Raw genomic sequence first — 27,653 nt, 5'->3', positions numbered from 1 at the left:
AGACATACCATCCTGCTCCTGACCCCAACATTATATAAAGCAGACTATTTTAAATGGAGCTTGAAATTTAAGAAGATCGTATGTTTGACTGTATCTAGTAGGGACATTCCAGCATCTGGAGGACAACTCTTCTTTCTGCTGTTGGCATCTTACTATTAAACATTGTGTATGCTTAAACTCAGTGACCTAGAATGAGCCAATGTGAGATTTTGGAGAGCAACGAGCTCAATTTGAGTTTTTTGGGTGGTTTGCCAGTGCAATGGAGGCTTCAGTCATCCTCGCCTAGGACTGCCCATCGGATTTAGAGTTAACCGATATGTCATCGGAGATCGTTATGTAAAATTACTGATTCGTACAGGGAGTGCTATTCCAAGCTTCAATGCCGCATGCCACAACATAGCAGCCAGTCAGCATTACCTTTTGTTTTGCAGAAACACTCTAAAGCGAGAATTTATTTCTGGAAAATAAATAGGCGTGGCACTGACATGCAGGGAGTTTACTCCCTGTTGCATTTAAAGTCATTGTTTCTGTTCATGCCTGGGACTACCACGCCTTGCATGTCAGGCCTGGGGAGGAAAAACATGCTTCACAGGACCTGGTATTCAAAGGACAGCAGTGCAAGCCGAGAGGTTGCTGCTAGAAATCGATGGGCCCCTGTCTCCAAAAAACCTGACAGTACCTGCCAGGCTGGAGGAAATTAATTTGGAAAATAATGGAAGTGGGGCTCTGGTCTGGTAGGTGAGCATACTGTTTTTTTCTATGCCAGAGGTCACTCAAAATTTGAAGGACTTGGTTTCCTCACATTTGCCTCAAAGCAGGAGGATCTCAAGTGTGATCCTTACTGGTGGAGCTATTATTATTTAATAACTCTCAACAAAATGCAGTAGATATCGATTTTGTTTTGGAAATACCTTTTAAGATGTGTAGGCCGGACCATTTGCTACACAAATGTCACCAACATGATCCCCATTTAATTAATGTTTTTATGCAAATTTTCTATGAATATACAAATGATGTGCAACATGTCACTCGTTACCCACCAACAGAGTGTACTGCATTGCAAGCATATAAACTTAACACTACTCTCTAAATCAGCTGTCTGCATAAAAATGTGTGTGTTCTTTTGCATGGCACTTTACTGCAGTGGGTACGGCCTCGCAGAACGTTCGGTTTGCTTGACCTAGTATTTTCACTTTGACTGAGTTTGCAAAAGAAATGTCCAACTGGTTTCAGAGCAAGGTTGAATACAGTTGCCCATTGCTCAGTCTGTTACACATAACCTTGTTCAACTGTAGGCCATTATATGATGGAGAGCAAAACCTTGCAATTGTAGGACAATTGGAGATGATGTGGTTGAATGAATGATTCTTGTTGCTGCATGTAAGAAGTGTTGTTTCGGTGTGTTATAGACTGATTAGTTGCAGTGTTGTGGCTTTCATTATAACTTGCTGGTTATAGTTCTCATTTGTGCAAAATAATTTATTTAGTGACTTAGTACCCGGATACAAGTTTGACCGGTTCTTAAAAAGCAACATGAGCTGAACATATGCTTCCTCATTCTTAATTTGTTAAGAAATCCCAGTGCTCCATGTTTTGATACAGAGTTCTGGACTAACTTGAAAAAAGAGATCAAGGTGGTAGAACCAAGACCTCATAGCCACTCCAATTCATGGTACTAAAAAATACCTACAACAGCAGTGGAAGGCTTCAATTCAGCACAATAGTGGTGGGCTCAATGTATGCTTCTCAATGCCGCTAGCACTAATGGAAAAACTAGTGGAAAAACACAAAAATCTTTCCAACTTAGTGACTTCAATCCTTAAACACTGGGAGGGTTTAGATTAACATAAGCTACATCCCTCACAAGAGAAACAAAACGAAGAGGCCAAGTTATACGCTTAACTGGACCACTTTTGGATCCTCTGCGGCAAGAATACACCCAAAAAGATTAGCAAAACCAATATTTTAAAAAGGATTTTTTCGTGTAAATCCACCTTGAAATATTTTTTATGTTTAGTCTATAACACCTGCACATAGCTTAGAAAACGAAGATAATAGCAATGAAGTTAAATGAGAACTTGAAAACCAACAGTAATGAATTAACTTTAAACCAGATTTCAGATCTCTACTAAAGGAATAGGAGTGGACTACTTTATTTTACTGGCTTCATGCTTAAATTTACATTTTAATTGGAACAGGCAATACACAGAAATTGCACAACACTATTGTAAGAAAAGCATACCTGTATGCACACTTTCCATCCGCTGTTTTAGTGGTAATTGTTACATGGGCCACGTGACTGATGCTAGCAAGTGCCTAGGAAACAGAAAACATCTTCTAAAAATGCTGAACAATACAAAGACATCGATTTACAAAGTGAGAATCGTTTAATAAAGTGAAAATTCTGAAGGCATCAGATGTAATATTGAAGGAGGCTGGAAGTACACACTAATACAGTATGCAAATCGGTGTTTATCCTGGATGTACTTGTTAGCTATATTACTGAGGTGGCATCTGGAAGTCTGAGAGTAAATGATGTAATAGAATGTGGGCGTGTCGTGTAGTGTGGAAGGTAGGGGACAGGGACAGCTGGAGGGAGGATGAAACCCTGTCTGGACCCACCTGCAGTTGCTGTTACCTAAGGACCTTACATGCAATTAAGAGCATGATCTCCTACCCGAGTAGCTCCAGACTCTGGTATGAAGAATCTGCTCTCTAAATACACTATCTTCTTACAGGGCTTGCGTGAAAGTGCAGGAGGACACTGGTTACAGTTAGGAGCCAGAGGAGAAGGTCTGCAGCGAGAAGGGATATGGCTCTGTGATCATGTGGACAGGAAACATTTACTACACAGTCTTTACAACGACTAGCCTTTACAACAAGGTTGGTATCCCACATGCAAGGTTACCATGCGTTATTTTAGCAAGCAAGTTGTTACGACTTGCTGTAGGGGCATGTTCTTGGACTGGTCTTGGATTTTAAGGCCAACACCTTCCCTACAGTTGTGTAGACTGGAGCTGGAATAGTAGTTTATACTATTCCAAAGTCCAGCGCCACCTAAAGCAAGTCATTGTAACGACTTGCCTGCTAATGTAATCTGTGGTAACGTCACCCGTGGGGTACTGACTGCATGGTAAAGGCATGCGGTGTAAATGCCTGCGGGGTCCATCATATATTCCAAGGGGACTAGCGTGGGCCAACCACTCTCAAATCAACCGGCAAGTGGTGGCCGCTCAAGCTGCTAGGCAGTAGGGGATGTGCTCCAGTAATAGCCCTAAGCTTAAAAACAATGCTATGGAGACAGTGTTATAAGGACAGCACTGTGGAGAAAATGCTGTGGAGACAGAGGGAAGAGGCAGGAAATCGCCTTTAAAGTAAGCCCAATTCTACTCTGATACGACCCTCAGAGCTTCAAGCAGTAATACATTCAATTGTGACAGTAACATAAGCAGAAGCGTTGGTGAGCACACAGTATGATTTCTTAATTAAGCAGACTGTAGTATAAAATAATCCATGCCTTTCAAGGGTCCTATGTGGCCTCTTGGATTTAATTTACTGCAACAGTTGCACACTTTCATTTGAATTCAAGTACAACAATTGCTGGGCACTTGTGTCACTTAAGACCTGGTCACTACTCTCTTGAGGGGCACAATAATCAAGTCTGGGAACAAAAGGCCTGACCAGGTTTCAGGAGGACAGTGCAAGGTCGCAGACAGCACATTCCACACATTTTATGCCACCCTGCACAAAGTGTGCAGCAGAGGAGATGGCCAATATCCTGCTAGTACTGTGGTCAAGACATTGGACAGACATATTGAGACTATGCACAGCACCCAGTGAATAGGAACTTTCTCTCTAGTATGAGTCAGTCAGTACTGGAAGAAAAGTGTATGATTTGTGGCCTCAGCAACACAACTTGCTCACGAGAGAGCCTCACTAATGTATCGCATCCAGATGACATTGTGAATGAGGGTAGTGAGCTAATGTCTTATTAAGACGGGTCTTGGAAAGTTGAAGAAGTACTATCCAAGGTCTCCTGGTTAATTAAGAAAGAGACATAGGAGGATCTTCCAGGAACTAGAGAAAGGTATGAGAGTTTTTGGCGGAGGCTATCCTGAAGTCAAGAAAGTCGAAACGTGGTCTGCCTGGCATCTCTCCAATTGCAATATGACATTGAGTTAATTAATAAACAGGATTATTTGGAATTGATGGAATTTGTATTTTTTTTATGTGCTTCTGTTAAGATTTGTGTATTTTTCCCTACTAAACGTGAGGTTTATTAGGTTGGTGAACAGTTTAGTTGGTTTGGTTTTGCATAATGACGTGCCATATACATGTTATTAATACCACATGAGTAGGGTGAGTAAATTTCTGTGTAAGTGGACTTCTGTTGTTGTGGAAATTGCTATTTATGTTAATGGCTGTGGTTTGATGAATGCTTAATGCTCCAAGACATGTTGGGAACTTTAAATTATGCACCCGTAGGTTGTTTTGGTAATTCTGTATGAGCATTTTCTTTCAACTCCATATGTCTAATCTAGCTAGAAATTTGGGAGAAGAGGTGCAGTACTCATCTGCGTTTTGCTGTGTAGATATGTGCTGGGTGCGTATGTTTAAGTATTACGGAGTGGGGAACAGTAGTATCCTGTTGCGAGAGATTTAAGTGCGGTCACGCTGGGACGAACTGGGGAAAAAGAAGTACCATATTCATGTTGTAGGTGTCACATGCCTGAAATGTCTTTCAGCTTTCAGTGTGGTTTTGTTGCGTACACTACGACTGTGTCATAGTTCTAAAAGGTTTGCTTTCCCATCCACGGATGACAAGGGTGACTTGGTTTAATACACCAACGATGAATGTGAAAGACAGGTTATTGTACCCTCGCAGAACACTAATCAATGTATTCTTGAAATAGAGTTAATGCTTTTGGATTACTAACAATCCCATAAAGAGATCAGGGAAACCATAATAGCAATAAACCTATTTTGCTTTTCACAATATAACACACACATACTGCACTAAGAAGAAGGAACATTTTTAAATAAAAAGTATTTCTCATTTAGCTCTAAAAAATGTTACTTGCCCAGCCAGCCATACTAGATAACAGTTACAGAAACAACACAGTGATGTGAAAGGATTTAATACCCACCACCTTGAAATATCATTAGGAACATCACTAGGCCTAGTATAAACATGTAATCAATGTGTTTTGACAATCTAAACAAGATATTTTGTGTTTTCTATTACAAAAAGAAGTCCCGTTGATTTCAGCAGTTAAAACTTATATTATGCAGACATACAATCCTCTTTGCCGATATATTACAAACGATATTTAATTAGTCTTCTTTTTAAGAAGAGAGAGACACACACACACACAATAACCCCCCTCAAGTACAGGGTCCTGCTACAGTTTCGTCTTATCAAACTATAGTACAACTCAACAAACAATTAGTTTGAAGCATCATTTTAGTAAAAAGTGGCTGATATATATATATATATATATATATATATACACACATATATACATATATGTCCACGGATCCGGCACAGCGCCGGAAGTAAGGAGGCACACAAACAGGCAGGTGTAAAGCTTAGACCAACAGATTTATTTTTAGCTCAATCGTCACTACCCCAACGCGTTTCGCCTTCAGCCGAAGGCTTGATCACGGGTCCTCACACCAACCTCATTTTTGCAGCGCGTGAATCATTCCAAAGAAGATCATCAACTCCTCAAATGGATAGCAGAATAGAGTTCTTTATTCAAAATAAAGGACAAATGTCCAACCGACATATATATATAAAAGAACAGATTAATAATCGTCGGGAAACCACTCTGGACAACATGAAAATGAACTATAGGCTCAATTCTTTAAAACATTCACAAAGGGTATATGTACTTGCACTGGGGGAGATTTGAGGCAATCAGAAATCAACAGGAGTTCACTGAAGTAGGACTGGAAACTGTACTCAAACAAACGTTTCTGATTTCCATGTTCGCATCATCACATATACATGCATTTATCGGTTCTTGTGAAAATCTGCTAAGCAATTGCAAATTCACTTTTCCTACATCCCCTTTTTTTACTCCATATGGAAAATGCTTTAAGGTCTGCCCTTGTCAAGAGTAATTTTTCAACTTTTTCCAATATGGACAGAGGTCAGAGGGAGTTATTGAATACTTTAAACGTGTACGTTAATGGGTGTGCAAAGACTCACATGGCATGATATAACATGAGCCTTGGCATTCTCAGAGAAGCCATTATCAGACTGTGATAGAATAAGAATGCTGCCATATTTTGTCATCTCTCTGCATGGCACCAAAAGGGACAAGTCCATGTTTTACAAAATGTTTTTACAGAACCAGTAGGTTTCTCAAGCCCCTGGACAAGAAGATATTTTATTAAATTCTTCAAAACTGCTAGATGCCTAAGTTTTTGAGGTTAGAGGTGCCTATTTTGGGGGTAGATGAGAGGCTGCATCCGGAACCCCTGCCAGTTTTCCCCCAGAGAATACCACCTCTAGGGGTTACTGTCGCTCATACACACAGAATGATTTATTAAAGATCAAGTACAATCTCACTAACCCCTGTGAGCACTTAGCATACCCGCCCCTTCTCTTTCCACTAACCCAGAAGGGCTTTTCTCATGCAGGAATTGTAGGTTTCGGAGCATAGCCATAGAAGACACTCTAATGCAAGGCACACTTCCTGACCTGATAAGGAGATCTAGGCCTTGTGTGAATACTCCACAAGATCGTGCCCAGACCCAGCCAACAAACTTAAATTGGAATTCTTTTCTGGCCAATGTTAGATCCCTCCCTAAACACGCCGTTAACATTTGGGATCGCCTGTCTGACAACGACCCCCACATTCTTCAACCTCCTCCAACCCCGCAATTACGGTGGCACTCCCAGATGGCTATCGAATCCAAAAGCTCGATAGGCCAGAACAGGCGGGGGAGGCATAGCCATAATACATAAGGATTCTATCACTATCTCTTTTCTAGACTAGTTGTGTAATGACACCCTAGAGTGTATAGTTTTTAGACTGGATTTGCACCCACAGCATAGTTGGAAAGGTGCCCTTCCTATATAGACACCCGGGCCCTCTGCTAGATTTTACTAACTTACTGATGGAATTCATCTCCCGATATGTCATCTCAACCCAAAACTTTTTACTCTTAGGCGATTTTAACATCAACAGTGAAAATGCCGCCAATATCGACGCTTCAGCTTGTCTGGCAGATTTAGCCAACCTTGACCTCTTAAAGATTATCTACGCCCCTGCGCACTTAGCAGGACATACTTTAGACCTAATTTTAATTAATTCCTCTAACATCATCTGTGGGGAAACTCATCCACTAACTTGGTCAGACCTTTCCTTGATAGATTTTCAAATCATGAGTCCTAGAAATTTTTCAACCCCCATAACCCACGCTACGCGTTGGTATACAAAATGGTATAAGCTCAATTCTGACCAGTTCCAGACTCCTTTCTGCTCCTGGAACAGTGTTATGGACACAGGTAGCGTAGAAAAACAGCTATCTCACTTTAACTCCATCCTACAATCCACTATTATTCATGTAGCGTCTTTGAGACAGCAGACCCACCCTTGCAAACACTTTCAAACCAGTAGGTATTCCCCGCTCTTGCAGACTGAAAAGAGCCAATGTAAGAAATTAGAACGAATATGGCAGCACTCACATAGTGCACAGGATAAAAAAAAATTCAAAGTTGCACTGTCATCATACCATAAAAATGTCAAGTCTGCATGCAAGCTGCCGATCACCTATCAATTAGAGCAGGCAGTCAATAACTCAAGGACTCTATACCGAATCCTGAAGTCATTTACATACCCTAAGGCATGCAACACTGTAGAGGTCCCTTCTCAATCTCTGTGTAACAACATTGGGTCCTATTTTGTCCAGAAAATGTACACTGTTTACCACAAAATAACTGCAGCCAGTGGAACCTATAATAATTCCTCTACAGAACTCTCAAGAACCTCTGCCAATACCCCACAACTGCATAACTTTCCATTCCTATTCCCTGAAGAGGTAGAGTCTATGTTAACTAAAGTCCAATCGGGGTCCTCTCTAGATGTAATTCCGGCAAAGATCACCTTCCGGCTTGCTAAACAACTTGCCACTCCTATCTGCACCATCCTTAATAGTTCCCTGAGGAATGGCAGACTCTTTCCCCCTCCCGGCCCCTCCTCGCACCACCGAAGGAAAGCTGCACAAGTTGTTCCTATCCGGAAAAAAACTCAAAGTCCCCAAATTATCGGCACATTTCTCTGCTCCACCTTCAGAGTAAGTTACTAGAAAAACACATTAACAAATATTTATCTGAGTTTGTAGAATCAGCGCATTGCCTCGGTGTCTCCCAGTCAGGTTTCCGGAACAAGCACAGTACCGAGTCCACCTTGATAGGAGGTAACTGATAACATCAGAATGGCACTGGACAAGGGTTAGGCAACACTACCTATCGGCAGCATTTGGCACGATCTCGCTCCAAATCCTACTGGAGAGACTTCAGGACATCGGGGTTCAAGGGGCTGCATTGAAATGGCTGGCAGACTTCTTGACAGACATAACTCAGTTACTATGGGTAAGTTCAGATCCAAGACCACCAAAATAACCAAGAGACTACCACAGGGTTCATGTCTAAGCCCTACCCTTTTTAACATCTATGTTACTCCCTTGGCCAAACTGAAGAAGACACTAGGGTTGAGCCCCATTTCCTATGCGGACGACACCCAGCTCTTACTATCTTTTAATAAAACCAGCCATAACATCAAACTCATCTTTTCAGAAGGCTTGACGACCATTGCTGCATGGATGAGGGCCAACATCCTCCAACTGAATGCTGAGAAATCAGAAATTATGCTGTTTTGAGGTGCAGCAATAAGCTGGTCACCCAGTTGGTGGCCCGAGGAACTGGGCCGGTCCCCACCCCGAAACAGTGGTCATGAATCTGGGAATCAGGAATATATATCTCGCTTGACCCCGTAATTAGGTACCAGATTAATTTGCTCCCCCCGCTCCTCCGGTTGAAAGCCGATGTGAAAGCTTGGTGTAGGCTGCGGCTGTCTCTTGTGGGCAGGGCAGCTCTACTCAAAATGATGTCCCTGCCTAGATTTTTGTATGCACTCCAAAACATTCTTGACCTTGTGCCCACCAGCTATTTCCATGAGATCCAGGGTCTTCAGAGAAAGTTACTGTGGATCGGGCGACCCCGTATTGCCCTGGCTAAGCTAACACTGCCTTGGTATGATGGAGGCATTGCGCTGCCTGACATCAGGCGTTACTACTGGGCCTCCCAACTAAGCGCGGTCAAATCACGCAATGTATGGCTCGGTGTCCAACCTGGCCTTCGCCATGGGCAAATGGATGCTCCCGGGCGGGAACTATTACAGGGCACTATATTCCAAGCATTCGGATAGGACGTTAACGGGACCCACCAAGGTAGCGGTGCGGATCTGGTATAGTGCAAACGCAGCCATGGGCTGGTCGGATACTGTCACTCGAGCGGCACCACTATATGTCTCTGAGAAGTTAAGCAATTTATGGACCACCAAGGGCTTTGAGAAATGGGACCTCATCGGTATCAGCAAGGTGGGGGACCTTTGGATTAAGGATAGGGTAAAGACCTTTGATGAGTTAAAAACTGAATATGCGCTTAGCGATAGGGAATACTTTCGATACCTACAGGTCCGGCACGCAATTGGCTCGGTCTTCCCGAACGGTACCCTCATTCCGGACTCCTCACCCCTGGAAGACAGAGTGCTTGACGGTCCCGTCCCGGACAGTACCATCTCTCTCATATATAAGAAACTGATAAACGACCGGACAGACCTTCTTCTACAGTTGCGTGAGGCCTGGACCAGCGATGGACTGGAGCTTGATGATGAGGATTGGCAGGCAGCGATATCCTCTCCTAAGGAGGTGGCTATCCCGGCCTGTCTTCGACTAGTGCAACTTAATATTTTACATCGCGTATATGTGACGGGCCCCCGATTGTTACGTATGGGATATTCTGTGGATGGACTGTGTAAGCGTGGGTGTGGAATGATGGGTACCTTCCTCCACATTCTGTGGGAATGCCCCGAGGTAGTGTCCTTTTGGAGCTGTGTGCATGACGTCATGAAAGAGGTAACAGGAGTTTCGATTTTGCCTGAGGGCAGTAGGTGTCTGCTGAATGTGTGGGAACCCAACGACTATAACGTGGCTCAGACACAATGGGCCACTTTAGGAAATATGGTCGCCAAACGAGACATTGCACAACTGTGGGGGTCCTCGAGGGCACCCAGTCTGCTCCGCCTGGTCCAAGAACATGGACCGCTGCATGTTTCGAGAAAAAACGGTGTATGTTGCACGAGGTAGACCCAAGAAGTGGGGGAGGATATGGAACCAGTGGAATCAGTATCGCGGAGAGATCTGTACCCCTCCTTTTGTAAATCCACCGGAGGTGCTGCAATCCCCTTAGCCTGATATTCCTTCTGTAGTCCTGGTGTTTGTTGATACACTGATTGCTAGCTCTCTTCCCCCCCCCCTTTTTATAGCTTATAAGCTTCATCTGCTGCTATATAAGAATCTTTTAGGTGCGGTTCTCCCCCTCTCGGAGGGATCACCCAGGTATATAATTCCTGTTTTGCCTCGTCAGTTATTTATATTTTTCTTTCCTATTTATTTTGTTGGTTTCCTTTTTATAAAACAAAAAAGAAAAAACCTTATTTCTCCTGTGTCTCAATATGCATAGATATGACATGTGAGCTTAATCGCCGCCGGACCCCCGGGTTGCCGGCTGAAGCGCTGTGTAAATGAACTATCCTATACACTTGTCTATATTGGTGACAGCCGGCCCTGGCGGTTGTATGGTTGACACTGTATAATTATAACTGTCAATAAAGGTTTTTAAAAAGAAAAAGAAAAAAAAAAAGAATCTGGGAATCCACATCGACCAGAAACTAAAGCTTGAAGTAAATGCCACCACCACCGCAGGAACATGCTTTCACATACTCAGCCTCCTTAGAAGAGTGTTTCCCCCGATTACCACCCTCCACACGAAAAACTCTGATGCAAGCTCTAGGCCGACTGGACTACTGTAACGCACTGTTGGCTTTGGCCAACGAGGCATCCTTGGATAAACTGCAAGTAGTCCAGAACACCACGGCCCGACTAGTAGTGAATGCCCCTCCCAGAACACCCTCTATACCTCTGCTAAACAAACTTCACTGGCTCCCTGTGGGAAAACGAGTGAAATTTAAGATCTGTTGCACCGTTTTCAAAGCTATCATCGGGCTGTGACCTCCTTACCGGTCTGACAAACTGTCTAGGTATATACCCACTAGGTCTCTTCGTTCAGGATCTTAGCTACTTCTCTGCACCCCGAGAATTAAAAAAGCTTGCATGGGTGGCAGAGAGTTTTGTCACCTTGCCCTACTCTCTGGAACGATCTCCCCTGCCAACTACGCGAATGCCAGAATCTCCTACATTTCAGGAAGTTGCTAAAAACCTATCTCTTCTGAGGCTGTGTTTGTCTGGCTGAAGTACGCTGCCCCAGAGCGGAGATACCCCTGACGGGTGATTCAGGCGCGTTATAAACTCATAAATATCAAATATCTAATTCTAGTGGTGATTTCAGTGAAAATCACCACAACTCACCTTCAGCCCAGATATCTCTCTGAAGCAATACAGTTGCATTGATGTCACCTGCAGTCCCTTGTTGCATTGTTAAAACAGAACAGAACATTGTCCACATGCAAAGATCTGACGTGTAAAATTGGGAAGTTCTAACCACCCATTTTGTGCCTTTTTGTCTACACGTTTTATACAGTGAGCACTATTTAATAAATATATTTTTTAGATTTTTCAATACATGTATCTTTATATAGTTAGTGTGGTATGTTAGATTGTTGTGATTTTACAATGTATAATCAAAGTAATATTAAGATGCACGCTGTAGTACAGAAGTAGAATCTGTAAATTAGAAAGAAAAACTCCAGAATATTAGATTGCAGACAGAGTAGAACACACCATACTAGTCTTCATCATTAATGTTAGATCATTTCCTTCTACCAAGTGCCTTCCATCTGGTGAAATGAGACACGCCCAATGAAAATGACAGATTTGTAGAAGAAGGATTATTAAAACAATTAGCTTTTCAATAACTACATCTGACTGATATATTATTGCAACACTGCCTTCTTCTGAACAAAAGTCTGATGTACCCTATGGTACTAGCCAAAACATTTAAGGTACAATCATGACCGGCATGCAAAATCAGGAGCAAAATGCAACCTGCTAATTTGCACAAAGTGTGCAAACAAGCAGGAGGCAATTTGATCCTGAGTACATGATCACCTCATGGAATGGGAAATACCATGCTATTAGCATGTGCTCTTCCCCACTCGAGTGTATGCAAAGAGCACATGTGCACTATTCGCTCTTGCGATTTGTGCTAGTGTGTATCTGTCTCGAGTCACGAGAGCCAACACCTACCACAATCCTATTTTGAGTGTAAACTCTTCTTTGAGTCTATAAAGGGGTTTCCAGGCCCATTGTGATTTGGGTTTTACTGCCAAGACAAATAGCACTAGCAATAGCACCTGTGTGGGCACAGCAGCATTATGCTCTACCACTGAGCGTATCAGTGTACATAATTTCTATCTTACCTCTCCTCTAAAACCATAGGTGGAAATGCTTGAAAGGTCCTCAAATGTTTGTAGTTTACTTGTTGTGAATCTTTCACACACTATATCCATATCTTCTTTCTGAAAAAAAAGGGAAGATAAGCATTAGTATTTCAACAAATGAAGATCAAGTCAGTACTATAGACTAGTGTAAAACTAATTTCAAAGAAATGCCAAATGGCGTCAGACAAGCTTTTAATGTTACAACTGTGAAGGAAAAGGTTGCACCACTGTGATGCGAGGCAATTTAACTTATCCAAACTCTCCCACTTGTCATCAAACTCCCATTACTAACTACTGACCTTTGAAAAAAACATACAAATTAAATTACAGAAAGATCAAGGTCATGGTCAGAATCGCACTTGATGATAAAAATAGTAATGTAGCAATTGTTAGTAAGTAACAGTTTTTATAGGTCTAAAAATGGTGCACACATAGTGCTCAAATTTAGATTTTTAGTATAATCTAGAAGGGGAGTCTGGCAAAGACAAACACAAATAAAACTAGGAGTAGGAAACTCTAAGCTTAAAACGAAGACTGCAATCTGACTGATTCAGCCATACACTATCTTTGACAACACCAATCAGAATTGTACAAAGATGGCAGGTGTATGTAGCCTAAATGTTTGTGGAATATCAAATGTGGACTTTAGCTGATGACCACCTGTGAGAAAGTGCCATCTTTCTTGCATGGTACACCCCCACTTTTTGCTGAATTGCTGATGTGCTTTGAGTAAGTTTGCCCTGGGCACCTGCAATCAGGCCTGTGTTCCTTCCTTAAAAAACGCATTGAAGCCTAAACCCAATTGGCATCTCTGGCCACATCTCAGCTCCTGATAAATGGTACCCTAGGTACCCAGGGCACTGTGACCAAAGAAGGCCCCTAAGGGCTGCAGCACTTATTGTGCCTCCCTTAGAGGACCCTGTGCCCTGACAGACACACACACTGCCTTTGCAGGTTGCGTGTCTCGGTGCAGAACAAAAGAGTCGACACATCCCTGTGTGCCATGCCCATAACACACTGCCCTGGCATACATCAGCCACCCCTCTAGCTGGGTGCCCTATGCCAGTGGTGAGGGTACATGTGCATGAGCCCTGTACCCCTACAGGACCCAGGTCCATTCCTGGGCACTGTAAGTGCAGTGCTGCCATTAAGAGTATATGGTGCTGGGAGTTTGTCATTACGAACTCCACAGCACCATAATGGCTACACTAAAGACTGGGAAGTTTAGTATCAAACTTCTCAGCACATTCGGACAGGAGCCCCTTCGCGATAGGAGAATGCCACCCTCTCATTTTTTCTCCGATTTCAGGCAAATGGTACAGAAACAACGAAGGAACTTCCTCGCAGTAAAGAAAAAACTTAGGGACAAGGGTGTAAAGTACGCTATGATGTTCCGAGCGCGGCTGAGGGTGGAGGCTGAGGGAAGGGCTCGTTTTTTTGATATCCCAGATGTGGCGTCAGACTGGATCGACAGCTGTTCCATGGGTGGTGCTGGGTCACGGGATCGAGAAGGAGAGGTATATTGACGCAGGCATGAGTAAAGTGAACTTCAAGAGACATTTGATTTGAACTAATACAGGTCTTTGGGGGCTTGGGGGACGAAGCCCTAGCCTCCTTCCTATTAACTACTTTTAGTTATATAGTAGGTTTGAGTTGGGGATGGGCGAACGCCGAGAGCAGGGTTGAGGTAGAGGGGAGTGGGGGGGGTGGAGGGGGGGAGCGTTTTTATTTTTCTCTTTGAATTTGCAATGTTCCTATGGTTCTATAAGGTGGGAAATGTAATGTTTGCATTTCTGTTTTTTTGGACAACATCCAATAAGAGCGCAGAGCTACCAAGTCTTCTACAGGGGCGATATGTTTAGCATTAGACAGAGATCAGGGATCAAAGTGTTTAGCTGGAATGTAAATGGGCTGGGGGCAAAATAAAGCGGGAAATGGTCAACCAATTTGTTCGACGACACGCACCGGATGTGATCCTTCTGCAGGAAGCTCATCTGATAGGTAACAAGTGTATGGCCCTGCACAGGAGTGGATACAAGCTGGTGGGGTATGCGAGATTTACCTCAGGGTCACTGGGAGTGGGCATACTAATTAAGAATGTGTTCCCTTTCACACTGCAAGCCAGGTGGGTTGACAAGAGAGGCAGGTATGTAGGGGTTTCAGGCCAATTGGAAGGGGAGACAGTCACATTTGTTTCTATATATGTCCCTCCCGGCCTACAAACGGAAACATTTAAAGATCTAGGCACAATTTTCCTCACTCTTCCTCTGGGAGTCCTAATTTTGGGAGGTGCATTTAACGCAGTGATGTCCGGCGATCAAGATAAACATTCCCCTCGGACAATCAGGCCTGCCCAGAGGTGGCTCCCTGAATTCGTAGACACATTGGGGCTGGTGGATGGATGGAGGACACACAACCCAGACAGGAAACAATTCACACACATGTCGGGGTGCACCTTAGCTTCTCAAGAATAGACTATGTCCTGGTACCGGCAGTGCAGGCCCATACTATCTGAGAAATCCGTCATTTGGGGCGGGGTATTTCGGATCACTGCCCCGCGTGGCTGAGACTGGAATGGGAGTATGGGAGTGCAGGTAGAGTGGCACCCATCAATCCATGGTATTTGAAGGATTCACAAACTCAAAACAGAATAGTCAAAGCCACAGATTACTACTTTCAGGAAAACAAGGATTCGGTACACTCTGCGCAGGCTGTATGGGAGGCGAATAAAACTGTTATCCGGGGAGAAACGATAGCTGGGAAAAAGAAGAAGGAGAGGCAGGCTGATCTTCAAAGAGCGGAAGAAGTGGTGAAGTCAGAAGATGACCTGGCCAGGGCGGTTTCCCCGGAGGACCTTCACCGTCACAGATTGAGACGGGATGAGTTTCGTAGTATCGCTAGGGACAGAGCAAGGGCGCAGTGTAGAGAAGTCCAAGGAGGATTATATGAGCTTGGAGACAAGGTGGGAAAGCTAATAGCGTGGCTGGATAGACGTGAGTGGGCGTCTAGACTGGTGACCGAAGTGCAGGGGCAAGATTCTAGTCCTATAACAGACCTGCAGGCTATAGCTGACACATTTGCCGACAGCTACCACACAGTATATAGCTCGTCCGGCAGCTTTACAGAAACAGAAAATACCGAAATGTTGGGGGACATAATGCTTCCCTCGCTCTCGGACGAAAATAGGGAATATCTAGACTCCCTTCTGACTGATGACGAGGTTGCGCAGGCTATTCGGGGTGCGAATTTGGGTAAAGCGGCGGCGCCCAATGGTATCCCCATAGAACTGTATAAACTGAATTCTAATAAACTCGCCCAGTATATTTGCACCATATTTACGGAGAGTAGGAAAAAGGGAATGCTTTGGTACGAGCAGCGAGTGACGAACATTGTGGTCATACATAAAGAAGGCAACCCCAGGTCTAGCTGCGCTTCCTATCGGCCATTATCACTTCTGAATGTGGAACCCAAGGGCCTTGCTAAACTGCTAGCGACGCGTCTGGTAAACGAAATAACCTCTCTGGTCCACCCGGACCAGTCGGGCTTCATGCCACATCGTAGTACTGCGCTCAACTTACAGTGAGTGCACAGAGTATGGAGTAGAGCGTCTACTTTGCTGGAGCCGGCAGCCATAGTATCCCTAGATGCCACTATGGCATTGGTTATGGTGAAGTGGCCCTATATGTTTGCTATCTTAAGCAAATTAGGTTTCGGACAGGAATACATTGGCTGGGTCAGCCTCCCATGCTCCGGCCCGATGGCCCGGGTGGAGGTGAATAACCGTAAGTCTTCAGATTTTCAGCTCGGTACGGGCACTAGGCAAAGTTGCCCCCTGTCTTCGCTCCTTTTTGCGTTGGCAGTGGAACCACTGGCAGCTTGGATAAGGGAAGACCAATCCATTCGCTGAATGAGGTGGTCGCCAGACTGGGAAGACAAGATATCTCTGTATGCAGATGACATCCTTTTATACCTCACAAATCCCAGAGAATCGCTAACCTGCCTTCTAGACGTGCTGGGAATATTCAGTAGGTACTCCGAATTCACTGTGAATTGGCTTAAATCAATGATTTATGTCCTTAGGGGAGAACCGCCCAAAATACAGTGGAATTGTCCAATTCAGATCGTGTCGGACGGTTTCCGATACCTTGGAATCTTTGTGTCAATAGATTCTAAGCTTCGTTATGCCCGCAATCGAGACCCTCCCATGCAAAGACTTAAGAAAGACGTAACGCACTGGAAAACTCTCCACTCTCGATGTTGGGCAGAGCGGTCCTTTTTAAAATGATGGCGCTGCCCTGCTTCTTATATGCGCTCCAAAACACAATGGATCCGGTTCCCGCTCCCTACTTTAAGGAAACAGAGAGTCTTCAGAGGCAGCTTCTATGGGAGGGCAGATTGTGAATTGCATTTTTCAAATTGACTCTCAATTGGTATGATAGTGGAATTAGTCTGCCAAACTTAAAGAAGTACTACTGGGCGTCATAACTGGCAGCTATCAATCACGGGATCTATGGACAGCCTGGGGACCCTGGATATGCCATAGATAGATGGCAGCTGCCAGGGATTGACTATACCTGGTCAGAACCGGTCGCTCCACCCGCCGCGCGGCCCTCCTTAGTGTGCCTTGTGGTGCCTGGTATCGTATCTGCTTTGCATCTCCTGCATTTCATTGTTTTTGTGCCAGTGACCTCCTCCGTTGTGCCCCCGATCTCGTCTGTGCCAGCAATAATTATGCGCGCCAAAGGTAAGCTTGTCCGCGCCTGGACCGCGCCCAGCGCAAGACCCCCTGGCCCCCGCAGAAACCATCCCACCCGCCAAACTTATGACGCCGCCACCCTCAATGCCCTTAACACCGGGCGACTCCCCGACTGCAACCGAGCCGCCCCAGGACGCACCCACGGACCGTTCACCTGCCAATCCTGCAAGTTCTGCTGCATCAGGACCTACACCGCATCCACACACGCCAAGCAGAGCTCCAACAACAACCACCTAAAGTGCATCCTGCTCAACACCCGCTCAGTCCACAGACACGCCATTGAACTATGGAACCTACTCGACACCACAACTCCGGACGTCGCCTTCCACACGGAAACCTGGATGAACGCCTCATCAGCGCCCGACATCGCCATAGCCATCCCGGACGGATACAAGATCATCCGAAGGGATCGCATCAACCAAACAGGAGGAGGCATCGCCATCGTCCACAAGAACACCATCCGCATCACGACCAGCCCCGACGACACCCTCACAGCCGCCGAACACCTTCACTTCCAGATACACACCGACCCCAAGACCACACTCAGAGGCACCCTCATTTACAGACCCCCTGGACCCCACACACAATTCAGCGAAGACATCGCTGACTTGGTCAGCCCACTCGCCCTCCCCTCCGATGATTATATTCTCCTAGGGGACCTCAACTTCCACCTGGAGAATAACAACAACAACAACAACAACAAGAACAACAACAACACCACCACCACCACCCTGCTGGACAACCTCACCAATCTCGGACTCAAACAACTGGTGAACACCCCCACCCACTACGCCGGACACACGCTCGACCCAATCTTCTCCTCCAGCCAGCAAGCACATCTCCTTCAACCACTCCACGGGACTCCACTGGACAGACCACAGCTGTGTCCACTTCAGCTTCAGAAAGACCACGACCCACCACCACCCACAACAGGTCCCCTCCTGGAACAAAATTACCACCGACCAGCTCACCACATCACTGAACCAGAACCCTCCTGCCAGATCAACGAACCCCAATCAAGCAGCCAACAACCTCGCACAGTGGATCACCAACTGCGCTGACGACCTAGCACCCCTGCAAAACCGCCCCAACAAGCCAGGAAGCAAAAAAGCCTCCTGGTTCAACGACAACCTCAAGAACTCCAAGAAGAACTGCCGAACCCTCGAGAAACCCAACCACAGACAACATGACCGCTCTCAAGCACGCCACCCGCAAACAGTACCAATTGATCCGCACCACCAAGAAATCAGCATTCAAGGATCGACTAGACAACAATGCCCACAACAGCAAGGAACTCTTCAGCATCGTCAAAGAGCTCACCAACCCCAGCTCCGGCAACAACAACATCACTCCCTCACACGACCTCTGCGACTCCCTCGCCTCGTTCTTCCACAGCAAGATCGCAGACATACACAACAGCTTCGGCGATCAGACCACTCCCCCAACCACAGAACCGAAACCTCCCACCACCACCCTCCGCGCCTGGACCCCGATCAGCACCGAAGACACCATCCGCACGATGAACACCATCCACTCCGGATCGCCAACCGACCCATGCCCCCACCAGATCTTCAACAAGGCCGACTCCGTCATCGCACCCCAACTCCGGGACATCATCAACTGCTCCTTCAACACTGCTACCTTCCCGGAAAGCTGGAAGCATGCCGAGCTCAGCGCCATCCTGAAGAAACCTTCAGCAGACCCCACTGAACTTAAGAACTATCGCCCCATCTTGCTCCTCCCATTCCCCGCAAAAGTCATAGAGAAGACCGTCAGTCAGCTCGCCGCCTTCCTCGAGTCTAACGGTTCCCTCGACCCCTCACAGTCCGGCTTCCGAGCCAACCACAGCACCGAAACCGCCCTCATCGCAGCCACAGACGACATCCAAACCCTGCTCGACAATGGGGAAACAGCGGCCCTCATCCTCCTGGACCTCTCCGCAGCGTTCGACATGGTCTGCCACCGCACCCTAGTACAACGCCTCAACAACGTTGCGATACAAGATAAAGCATTGGAGTGGATCATCTCGTTCCTCGCCGGAAGAACAGAGAGAGTCCGCCTCCCCTAGTTCAGATCAGAGGCCACCTAAGTCATCTGCGGCGTACCACAAGGATCATCGCTCAGCCCCACCCTCTTCAACGTCTACATGAGCCCCCTCGCGTCCATCGCACGACAACACAACCTCAACATCATCTCCTACACCGACGACACCCAGTTGATCCTCTCCCTCACCAAAGACCCAACCTACACGTAGGGATGAAAGAAGTAGCCGAGTGGATGAAGAACAGCCGCCTAAAACTGAACTCAGACAAGACGGAAGTCCTCATCCTGGGATCATCCCCCTCTGCCTGAGACGACTCCTGGTGGCCACCGGCCCAGGGCAGCGCACCCAAACCAACGGACCATGCACACAACCTGGGCTTCATCCTAGACTCCTCCCTCTCGATGACCAAACAAGTCAACGCCGTCTCATCATCTTGTTTTAACATCCTACGCATGCTCCGGAAGATCTTCAGATGGATCCCCATCGAAACAAAGAAGACGGTCACCCAAGCACTTGTCACCAGCCGACTGGACTACGGAAACACCCTCTACACCGGAACCACAGCCAAACTGCAGAAAAGACTTCAACGCATTCAGAACTCCTCCGCACGACTCATCCTGGACATACCTCGACACAACCACATACCCGGACACCTGAGAGACCTGAACTGGCTCCCCGTCAGCAAGAGAATCACGTTCCGTCTCCTCACTCACGCACACAAGGCCCTCCACGACCTAGGACCCAGATACCTTAACAACTGCCTGACCTTCTACACCCCCACCCGCCAACTGCGATCTTCCAACCAAGCCCTAGCCGCGATTCCACGCATCCGAAGAGCCACCATGGGGGGGAAGATCCTTCTCCTACCTGGCGGCCAAGACCTGGAATTCCCTCCCCACCCACCTCCGTCGTACCCAGAACCACCTCTCCTACAGGAAGCAACTCAAGACCTGGTTATTCGATCAGTAGCGAACTCCTCTTCCCTAAGCGCCTTGAGACCCTCTGGGTGAGTAGCGCGCTATACACATTTCTGATTGGATTGGTTATACGCTAAGCCCAGTAGATACTCACTGACGGGACCTACAGAACACGCCGTCCAAGTATTGCATGCCGTCAACAAACACCCCAAATGGTATAGCAAAATCACGCTTGCCACACCACTGTGGAGCTCGGAGGAACTGGGAAACCTCTGGAATTCAAAGGGTTTCGATAAATGGGATCTTATAGGGATCTCCCGAATAAAAGACATCTGGGGGCAGGAACAGTGCAATCATTTGCGCCACTCAAAGCTCAATACCAATTGGCAGACACGGAGCATTACCGTTACATTCAAATCCGACACGCCCTACTCACTCATATTCTAAGCGGCATAACACTCCCGGAAGCCTCCCCCCTGGAGGACAGTGTCCTCGATGGGCAACTCCCAGAGAAGACCACATCCCTAATATACAGGAAATTGATAAACAACATGGAGGATCCATTACTGGTCCTCAGAGGGAAATCGACCTGGGATGGTCTTGAAATCGATTAAGAATGGAAAGAGGCGGTCTTCTCCCCATGAGTAGTTGCAATCCAAGCCAGGCTGAGATTATTGCAACTTAAAATTTTACACAGGATCTAGGTTACTGGTCCCGGCCTGGTTCAAATGGGACAGGCAGGAAATGATGAGTGAAGAAGGGGGTGTCGGGAGTCGGGATCGTTCATTCACATACTCTGGAGCTGTCAGCAGATACAACGATATTGGAGAGACATTCACCACACAATGAGATTTTGGGGGTGGATATGCAACCGGAAGCCCGAAGATGCATATTGAATGTCTGGGAGCCCACTGATCTCAACGCATACACTAAGCAATGGGCAACATTGGCATATATGGTTGCGAAACGTAACATCACGCAGCAATGGGGAGCTAGTCAACCACCACAATTGAGGAAGTGGGAGGAAGATCTGGATTGGTGCATGTTCAGAGAAAAGGCAGTCTTTATAGCTAGGGGAAGAACAGGAAAGTGGATTAAGGTGTGGGGAGAGTGGAACAGTTACAGAGGCGATATCTGTCCCCCGCCTGCTCGCCAGTTTGAAGAAGTCACTGCTGATATACCCTGATCTGATTAGTACAATAACTGTAATATATTCTGTATGCTTTGCAATGTTGCCGAACCAAATGTAGTAGCTTGCTGGTGATTCAATGATGTGATCTGGTTGAACTGTTTAATAAAAAGAAATATTTTTAAAAAAACTTCTCAGCACATTAAATCCACACTGATGCCAGTGTGGGATTTAATGTAAAAATACACGACAGAGGGTAACTTAGAGTTGCCCCCTGAAACTAACCCACAACCGGCGTCCTGACTGAGAGGCTGCCACCCAGCAGACATGTTGCTGGACCCCTGGGTCGAGAGCCATTCGCTCTTGTGGGCCTGCAACAATGCACATCTTGGGGCGAGGTGCTAGGCCTCCTCCCCCAGGATGGGCTGGGGAAGTTTCGAAGGCATTCCGCCTTTGTGAGCTTCTCCGGACCACTTGCTGTACTCAGCAACTGGCCCGATTGCTTCTGACCCCCACTTTGGCCGGAAGATCAGCAGGAAAACCGAAGCGAGGAAAGGATGTGTGCCAGCATCTGCCAACTCCACCCCCTCAGGTGGGCGAGGCGAGGTGAAGCATAACTCTGGGCTCTCGCCATCTTGAAGATGGGGAGCCCTACCCAATCAGGACTCCTGCCCCCCTCCCACTGGGGAGTGGCAGGATAGGGGGTGTACCCACCCCAGGGGAGGGACCCATTGGTCCCTGACGTTTACCTACCTGTAGCGCCCCTAAATTCAGTATTTAGGTGCACCCTGAACCTTTCTTCCTCAGATCCCAATTCCGAAACTACAAGAAAAAAGAAGACCTGCTGTGCAGCTGCTAACAAGAGGACAACACTAACTGGCTTGGCCCCAACCCTACCGGCCTGTCGACCCTCGAAACTACTCCTGCTAAACCCCAGCGTCTCCAGTGGTCAGCAACCTCAAAAACCCTGGAGGACCTGACCGCCTTGCTCAACTAAAGACTGGGACTCCCACAAGCAGTGACTGTGCTCAAACATCTGCAGTTTCTGGTGCCAGCCAGGAACCACGAATCCAGCACACACTGCACCCACCGAGCCCGGCCAGTGCCCGAGTGAACCAAGACCATGTGGACGTCCCCCCGGCGACTGTGACCCAGAAACCAGCACCAAGGGACCCCCTCGATGCTCCTGACGACGCCTGCAGCCCCAACACCAGGGACCCCCCCCCAACCACGATCAGCAGAGGGTAAGATTTCCCAACGCCTAAAGACACCCCTGCACCCGGTGCTCCTCGGCCCACTCAGCCCCCTGTGCTCAACTTCTGGGCGTCTACCCAACCTACAGCTTCCCAACTTACCTTTCGAAGTGGTCGTCGCACCTGAAGAATATCCGTCCCTGAGCCTGCAGCCTTTGTTCATCTTGCAGCTTTCCCATTGAAATCCAATGGGCGCCCGACGGCACAAAAGCACCCTGCACCCAGCCGCCCCAGTGCCAATAGATGTGCACCAACTGTTCTTTTCAACTTCCCCACTTGCCCCGAGTAAGTGACCAGGAGCTTCGCTCTCACAGCCGTGTGGCTTGCCTGCTAGCAGTGACCAACCAAAGGCCCCCTACCCGCCATAGGCTAACATTGGGCCTACTCTCTCTGCACCCGGCTGCCCCTGTGCCGCTGAGGGTGTAACTACTGTATCAACCTGAACCTGGGAGCCCCCGAGTCTTGCCCCAGGACCTTAAATCTGCCAGTCGAGTAATTACCTGAATGCCGATAACTTAAATTTTCTCCATAGCATAACGTCAATGTGTCGAGTTTTGAAACTTTAAAATATTCACAAAAAATTATCAGATCAACGAAAACGAAATTACTCACCTGTTACCAGGAGAGATCCAGTGCTGGATTTAGGTACCCAGTACTGACCCGAAAAAGTGATTATAACTGTGATTTTCCGATAACCTAATTTTACTCCATAGGATAACAGTGGCTGGTTTTTACCAGAAGTTCCATGTGTGTCGATTTTTTTAACCAATAAAAATTCCTTAAAAATCGCCTGTACAACAAAAACGATTTCCTTCAACTGTTTTCAGGAGATGCACCAGGGCTGAATCTAGGATCCAGCCTTGAGTAAGAAAAATGTTGTAAAGTAAATGTTATTACAGTTTGCTTAAAATTCCTATTGAGCTCAATGTTATAATTGTGTTAAGATTGTGTTGCATATTGCAACCCCTGTATCTATTGCATTCAAAAGTCTATTGCTCACTGAAAGTATTACACTGTAGCATCTTATTGAGAAAGTATTTTTATACCAACGTGTGGTTCTAAAATAAAACAACAATATATTTTTATATACAAAGCAATTGGCCTAGAGTTCAGTTCTTGAGTGTGTCAGACCATTTGCTGACTGAGTGTGTACATCAAATGCTTAACACTGTCCTCTGATACTGCCTTACTGCTTGACCAAGCTACCACTTTAGAGAGTAAGGTTATATCTAACTGTAACCTCTGCCAAACCTCTGGGGACTGCTGGACTCTGTACACACTGTACCTTTCTTTGGTGCAGTATATACAGAGCCACTTTTTTAGATCACCACATTCACAGAGGTACTAAAAGTGCCATTGAGAGAAATATATATTTATCAAACATATTTATGGCCAATTACACACAATGAAGAGAGAATCAGTACCTATGTCCAACTACATGCAGCTATTTACATGGGAGAAAATGTGAAATATAACCCTAATATAAAAGTTAAATTTACAGAATACTTAGTTAAATAATTGCTATAAGTATTTCACCAAAGACACTGTTTAGTTAACTGCCTTACCCGAATTCCACTGCCGTTATCTTGGATTTGAATTAGTTTCAAACCTCCTTCTTTTACTGTTACTTGAATGCTTGTTGATTTTGCATCTAAACTGCAATTAAACAAAAAAGAGAAAAAAAAGATTTCTAGTTTCTTCACACACCGATTTTTCTAGATTGTATTATTTGATTGCCAAACACTCCCGATTCTTTCTACTATATTAATCAAATATTAACCCAACATGCAGCAGTCCCAGCAAAATGTGTTATGAATGCCTTGATTACTTACAGGTATTCTCGTGACTCCTACTGGGTCTTCCTCCTCCCACTCATTGACAGGAGGAAGACAACACATCCTATTAGCTAGGTTTGTGCTATAGAAATATCACTTCACAAACATACAATATGCACATCAATATAAACAATGTTGTTACAAAAAGAGAGCAGTAGCCACTGGTCCAATACAGAATCAAACTTTGAATACATCAAATGGACAGCAAAGCTAGGGCTGCTTAGAAGGTTTAGCTAGGCCATGAAGCAACACCTCTCTAACACAGTGAAGGGCTGCATGTTGTTATAAAAGGTCCTTAGGACATCCGTTGGCACTCAACTCGCATGGAAGTGGCTGCACAAGTACCATCTGAAGAGTAGGAACCTAGAGATTTGGAAACGGAAGGAAATCCCAAATATGGTTGCACATGCTTATTATCTTTCAATCGCTCAATCTCACTTGTCACTATTGACTTGTTCTCTGGCTGCTGTCCTGAGGGAGACACCTACGGATTTGTGAAGTATTAATCACATACTGGGAACATTATACATTTTTGGAGGCTGAATACTGGAGCAGCCACCTCCATATTAACCGCAGGACCAAGGTGACTGTCATGTTTACTGTAAGTTCATCCTTTTCATCCTATTTTTCTTTTCTTCTTTCTTCTTTTGCACATGTCCTTAAATCTCCACTCTTCCCATCTCCCTCTGACTTTTTATGTTGTCTTTTTAACACCAAACTATGTCATCCTTTCTTTAAGTTGTCATTGATTTTTGACCCTATTCCATAACCTATCATTCCTTTCTATCTATCTGCAGACTTGTGAGTTGGCTTACCGGGACAAAATGATGGTTGAGCACATCCTGATAGCACAAAGTAAAAACTATTCATAAGTTATTGTTTCTGGTCAAAATCCTCTGTGTCTGCCCCCAAGCCCTTTCAAAATGCCCCCACAATTTGCTAGAGTACTCTTAAGCCTCCATCTGAAAGGATGGGAAACATTTTGAAAACAAACAAGTTAATTCTTCTGGCTTTTGTCATCAGGCCCCCAAGTTCTTTTGTTGCTAGATTTGTCGTGCCAGTCACATTATTCATGGTTCTCCCTGGATGCTTGTACCACAGTGTGCTTTATTAAAAAAATGCAAGGTTTAGTTCTTGCTGATTTGTGACAATCTTTTATATTCACTGTAAATGTCTTGTACAAAAACATACGTAATGTTAATATGTAATATTGATTTACCAGTATAGCATACACCAGGTAAATTGTAATTTCTGATTCCTGTATGCTCCCTCTTTGTTGACATTGTTCTCCAAATGCTTCAGCACTAGGATGTCTAAAATGCACTCTCCAAGACCAAATGTACTCTTTTGGCGGTCAGTTTAATTGATCTAGGAAATAAGTTAGACAAGTAGATTTCTTTGCAGGACAAGTAGTTTTCCGCACAATTTTGTTCACTGGACAAGTACATTTTTTTTTTAATTCCACACCCCTGTCGGACCAGATTGCTGGAGGTTGAGGAACAGGCGCAGGATCTGGCGACGACTACTGCCAACATTCTAGACTCTCAACAAGCACTTCAAGCCCAGCTCCAGCAAGTGATGCTGAAAGCAGATGACTTGGAGAATAGAACCCAGCGGGAGAACATACAAATCTGAGATCTGGAGGGGGGCGGAGGGACCTGATCTAGAGGCATTAGTGTCTGACCTTTTTGCAGAGCTCTTAGACCCACAACAATTGAAACTCAAGCTGGACAGGGTCCATTAGGTGGGTAATCTACAGACAGCCACAAACGTCCGAGAGATGTTCTGGTCAAATTACATTCTTTTAAAACAAATTTCACTGTCTTGTCTGCTGCAAGAAAGAAGAAAGAATTTTCCTTTCAGGACCACAGATGTATCCTCTACCCAGACCTGGCCCCCGCAACCTTGGCCCATCGTTAAGAACGATCACCACCTAACTACAGGAGTAAAACATTAGCTACCGCTGAATATTTCCTTTAGGCCTTGCTTTTGAGTACCGTAACAAGTCACGTTGGTGACGTAGTGTGGCTCACCGGTTAGAGGCGGCAGACCCGAGAGCAGAGGACGGCCCGGGACCAGGGTTCGATTCCCGGCGCGGCAGGTTTCTGGACCAGGGTCAGCGGACTCGATAATTCTCTCGCCTCGGTGCACACTCTGATCAGCGATCACACTCTGGGCATTAGCTTGCCTCATCTTCACTAACGGCCCCACCAGACCGCCGGGGATGCCTGGTCTCACCCTGGAGATACCCATTAAGGGACCATCTCTCAGGGAAGCCAGGAAGGGTTTCGCAGCGGTCGAAGCGCCTTGGGATCCTACGGGTAAGTAGTGCGCTATATAAATGCCTATACATACATATACATACATATACATACACCACGTGACTGAAATCTCTGACGGCATTCGCATCTTAGGCCTCCCTCCACCGGAAGAGTCATCCACAACAAGCGCCTCGGCAGAGGTGGATATGCCCAGGAGAAGCTCCAGACCTTGGCACACGGTCACAAAATCCCGCTGAAACGTAACTGTCCCACTTGGGGGGGGGGGGGGGTTCACCTACTTCTCACTGTCGCAGCCCCTGAGACTTCGGTTCTGGTTACTTTCCCAGGAGTCAACGGTGCAACACATGTACGAGATCCTGGTGCTGACGGGGCCGGAGTGGGAGTGCATGAAGAGTATCCCGATCTCTATGGAGACTGAGGTTTTTATTTTTCTGTTTCTTAGCGTAATGCTCACTAGACAATATGGACTGGCAATCTGGGGTGCGGGCCTTGCCCGTGCTACCCACAATTCTTCCTTTTTTCCTTGTAGGAAGCATGAGCCGAGGACCCATTGGTCCTCCGGCCTTTAGTTTTTGGTGAGGGTGGGGGGGGGTGGGGGGTTGATTTGGGCAGGGGGAGGGGTCCTGAAAATGATTTTTGGGGTTTTATAGGGTTGGGGATTTATGTTTATTCTTTTAAGTCGCATTGCACTCAGTAGCAAAGCTGGGGTAGCGGTTGGGTGCATCGCAATCTGGGGCGGAGAAGT

The 27,653-nt window shown here is 46.0% G+C and overlaps 2 protein-coding genes across 2 annotated transcripts in view; both read right to left on the bottom strand.

Annotated features, from left to right (window-relative positions):
- Positions 1 to 27,653, bottom strand: part of LOC147722268 (uncharacterized) — an 83,672-nt gene that overhangs the window by 17,633 nt on the left and 38,386 nt on the right. The gene's annotated exons all lie outside the window — the stretch shown is intronic.
- MLH1 (mutL homolog 1) overlaps positions 1 to 27,653 on the bottom strand; it is a 373,421-nt gene that overhangs the window by 318,542 nt on the left and 27,226 nt on the right. The window contains exons 2-4 of the mRNA XM_086967291.1: positions 24,357 to 24,447; positions 12,672 to 12,770; positions 2,243 to 2,316 (exon numbers count right to left, since the gene is read on the bottom strand). Coding sequence (XP_086823417.1) covers positions 2,243 to 2,316; positions 12,672 to 12,770; positions 24,357 to 24,447 — 264 coding nt within the window. The remainder of the gene's footprint in view (positions 1 to 2,242; positions 2,317 to 12,671; positions 12,771 to 24,356; positions 24,448 to 27,653) is intronic.

This window comes from Lissotriton vulgaris, chromosome 4_1 (genome assembly GCF_964263255.1).
Source record: "Lissotriton vulgaris chromosome 4_1, aLisVul1.2, whole genome shotgun sequence".
Lineage (NCBI taxonomy): Eukaryota > Metazoa > Chordata > Amphibia > Caudata > Salamandridae > Lissotriton > Lissotriton vulgaris.
This window is presented reverse-complemented; position numbering and strand designations above follow the sequence as displayed.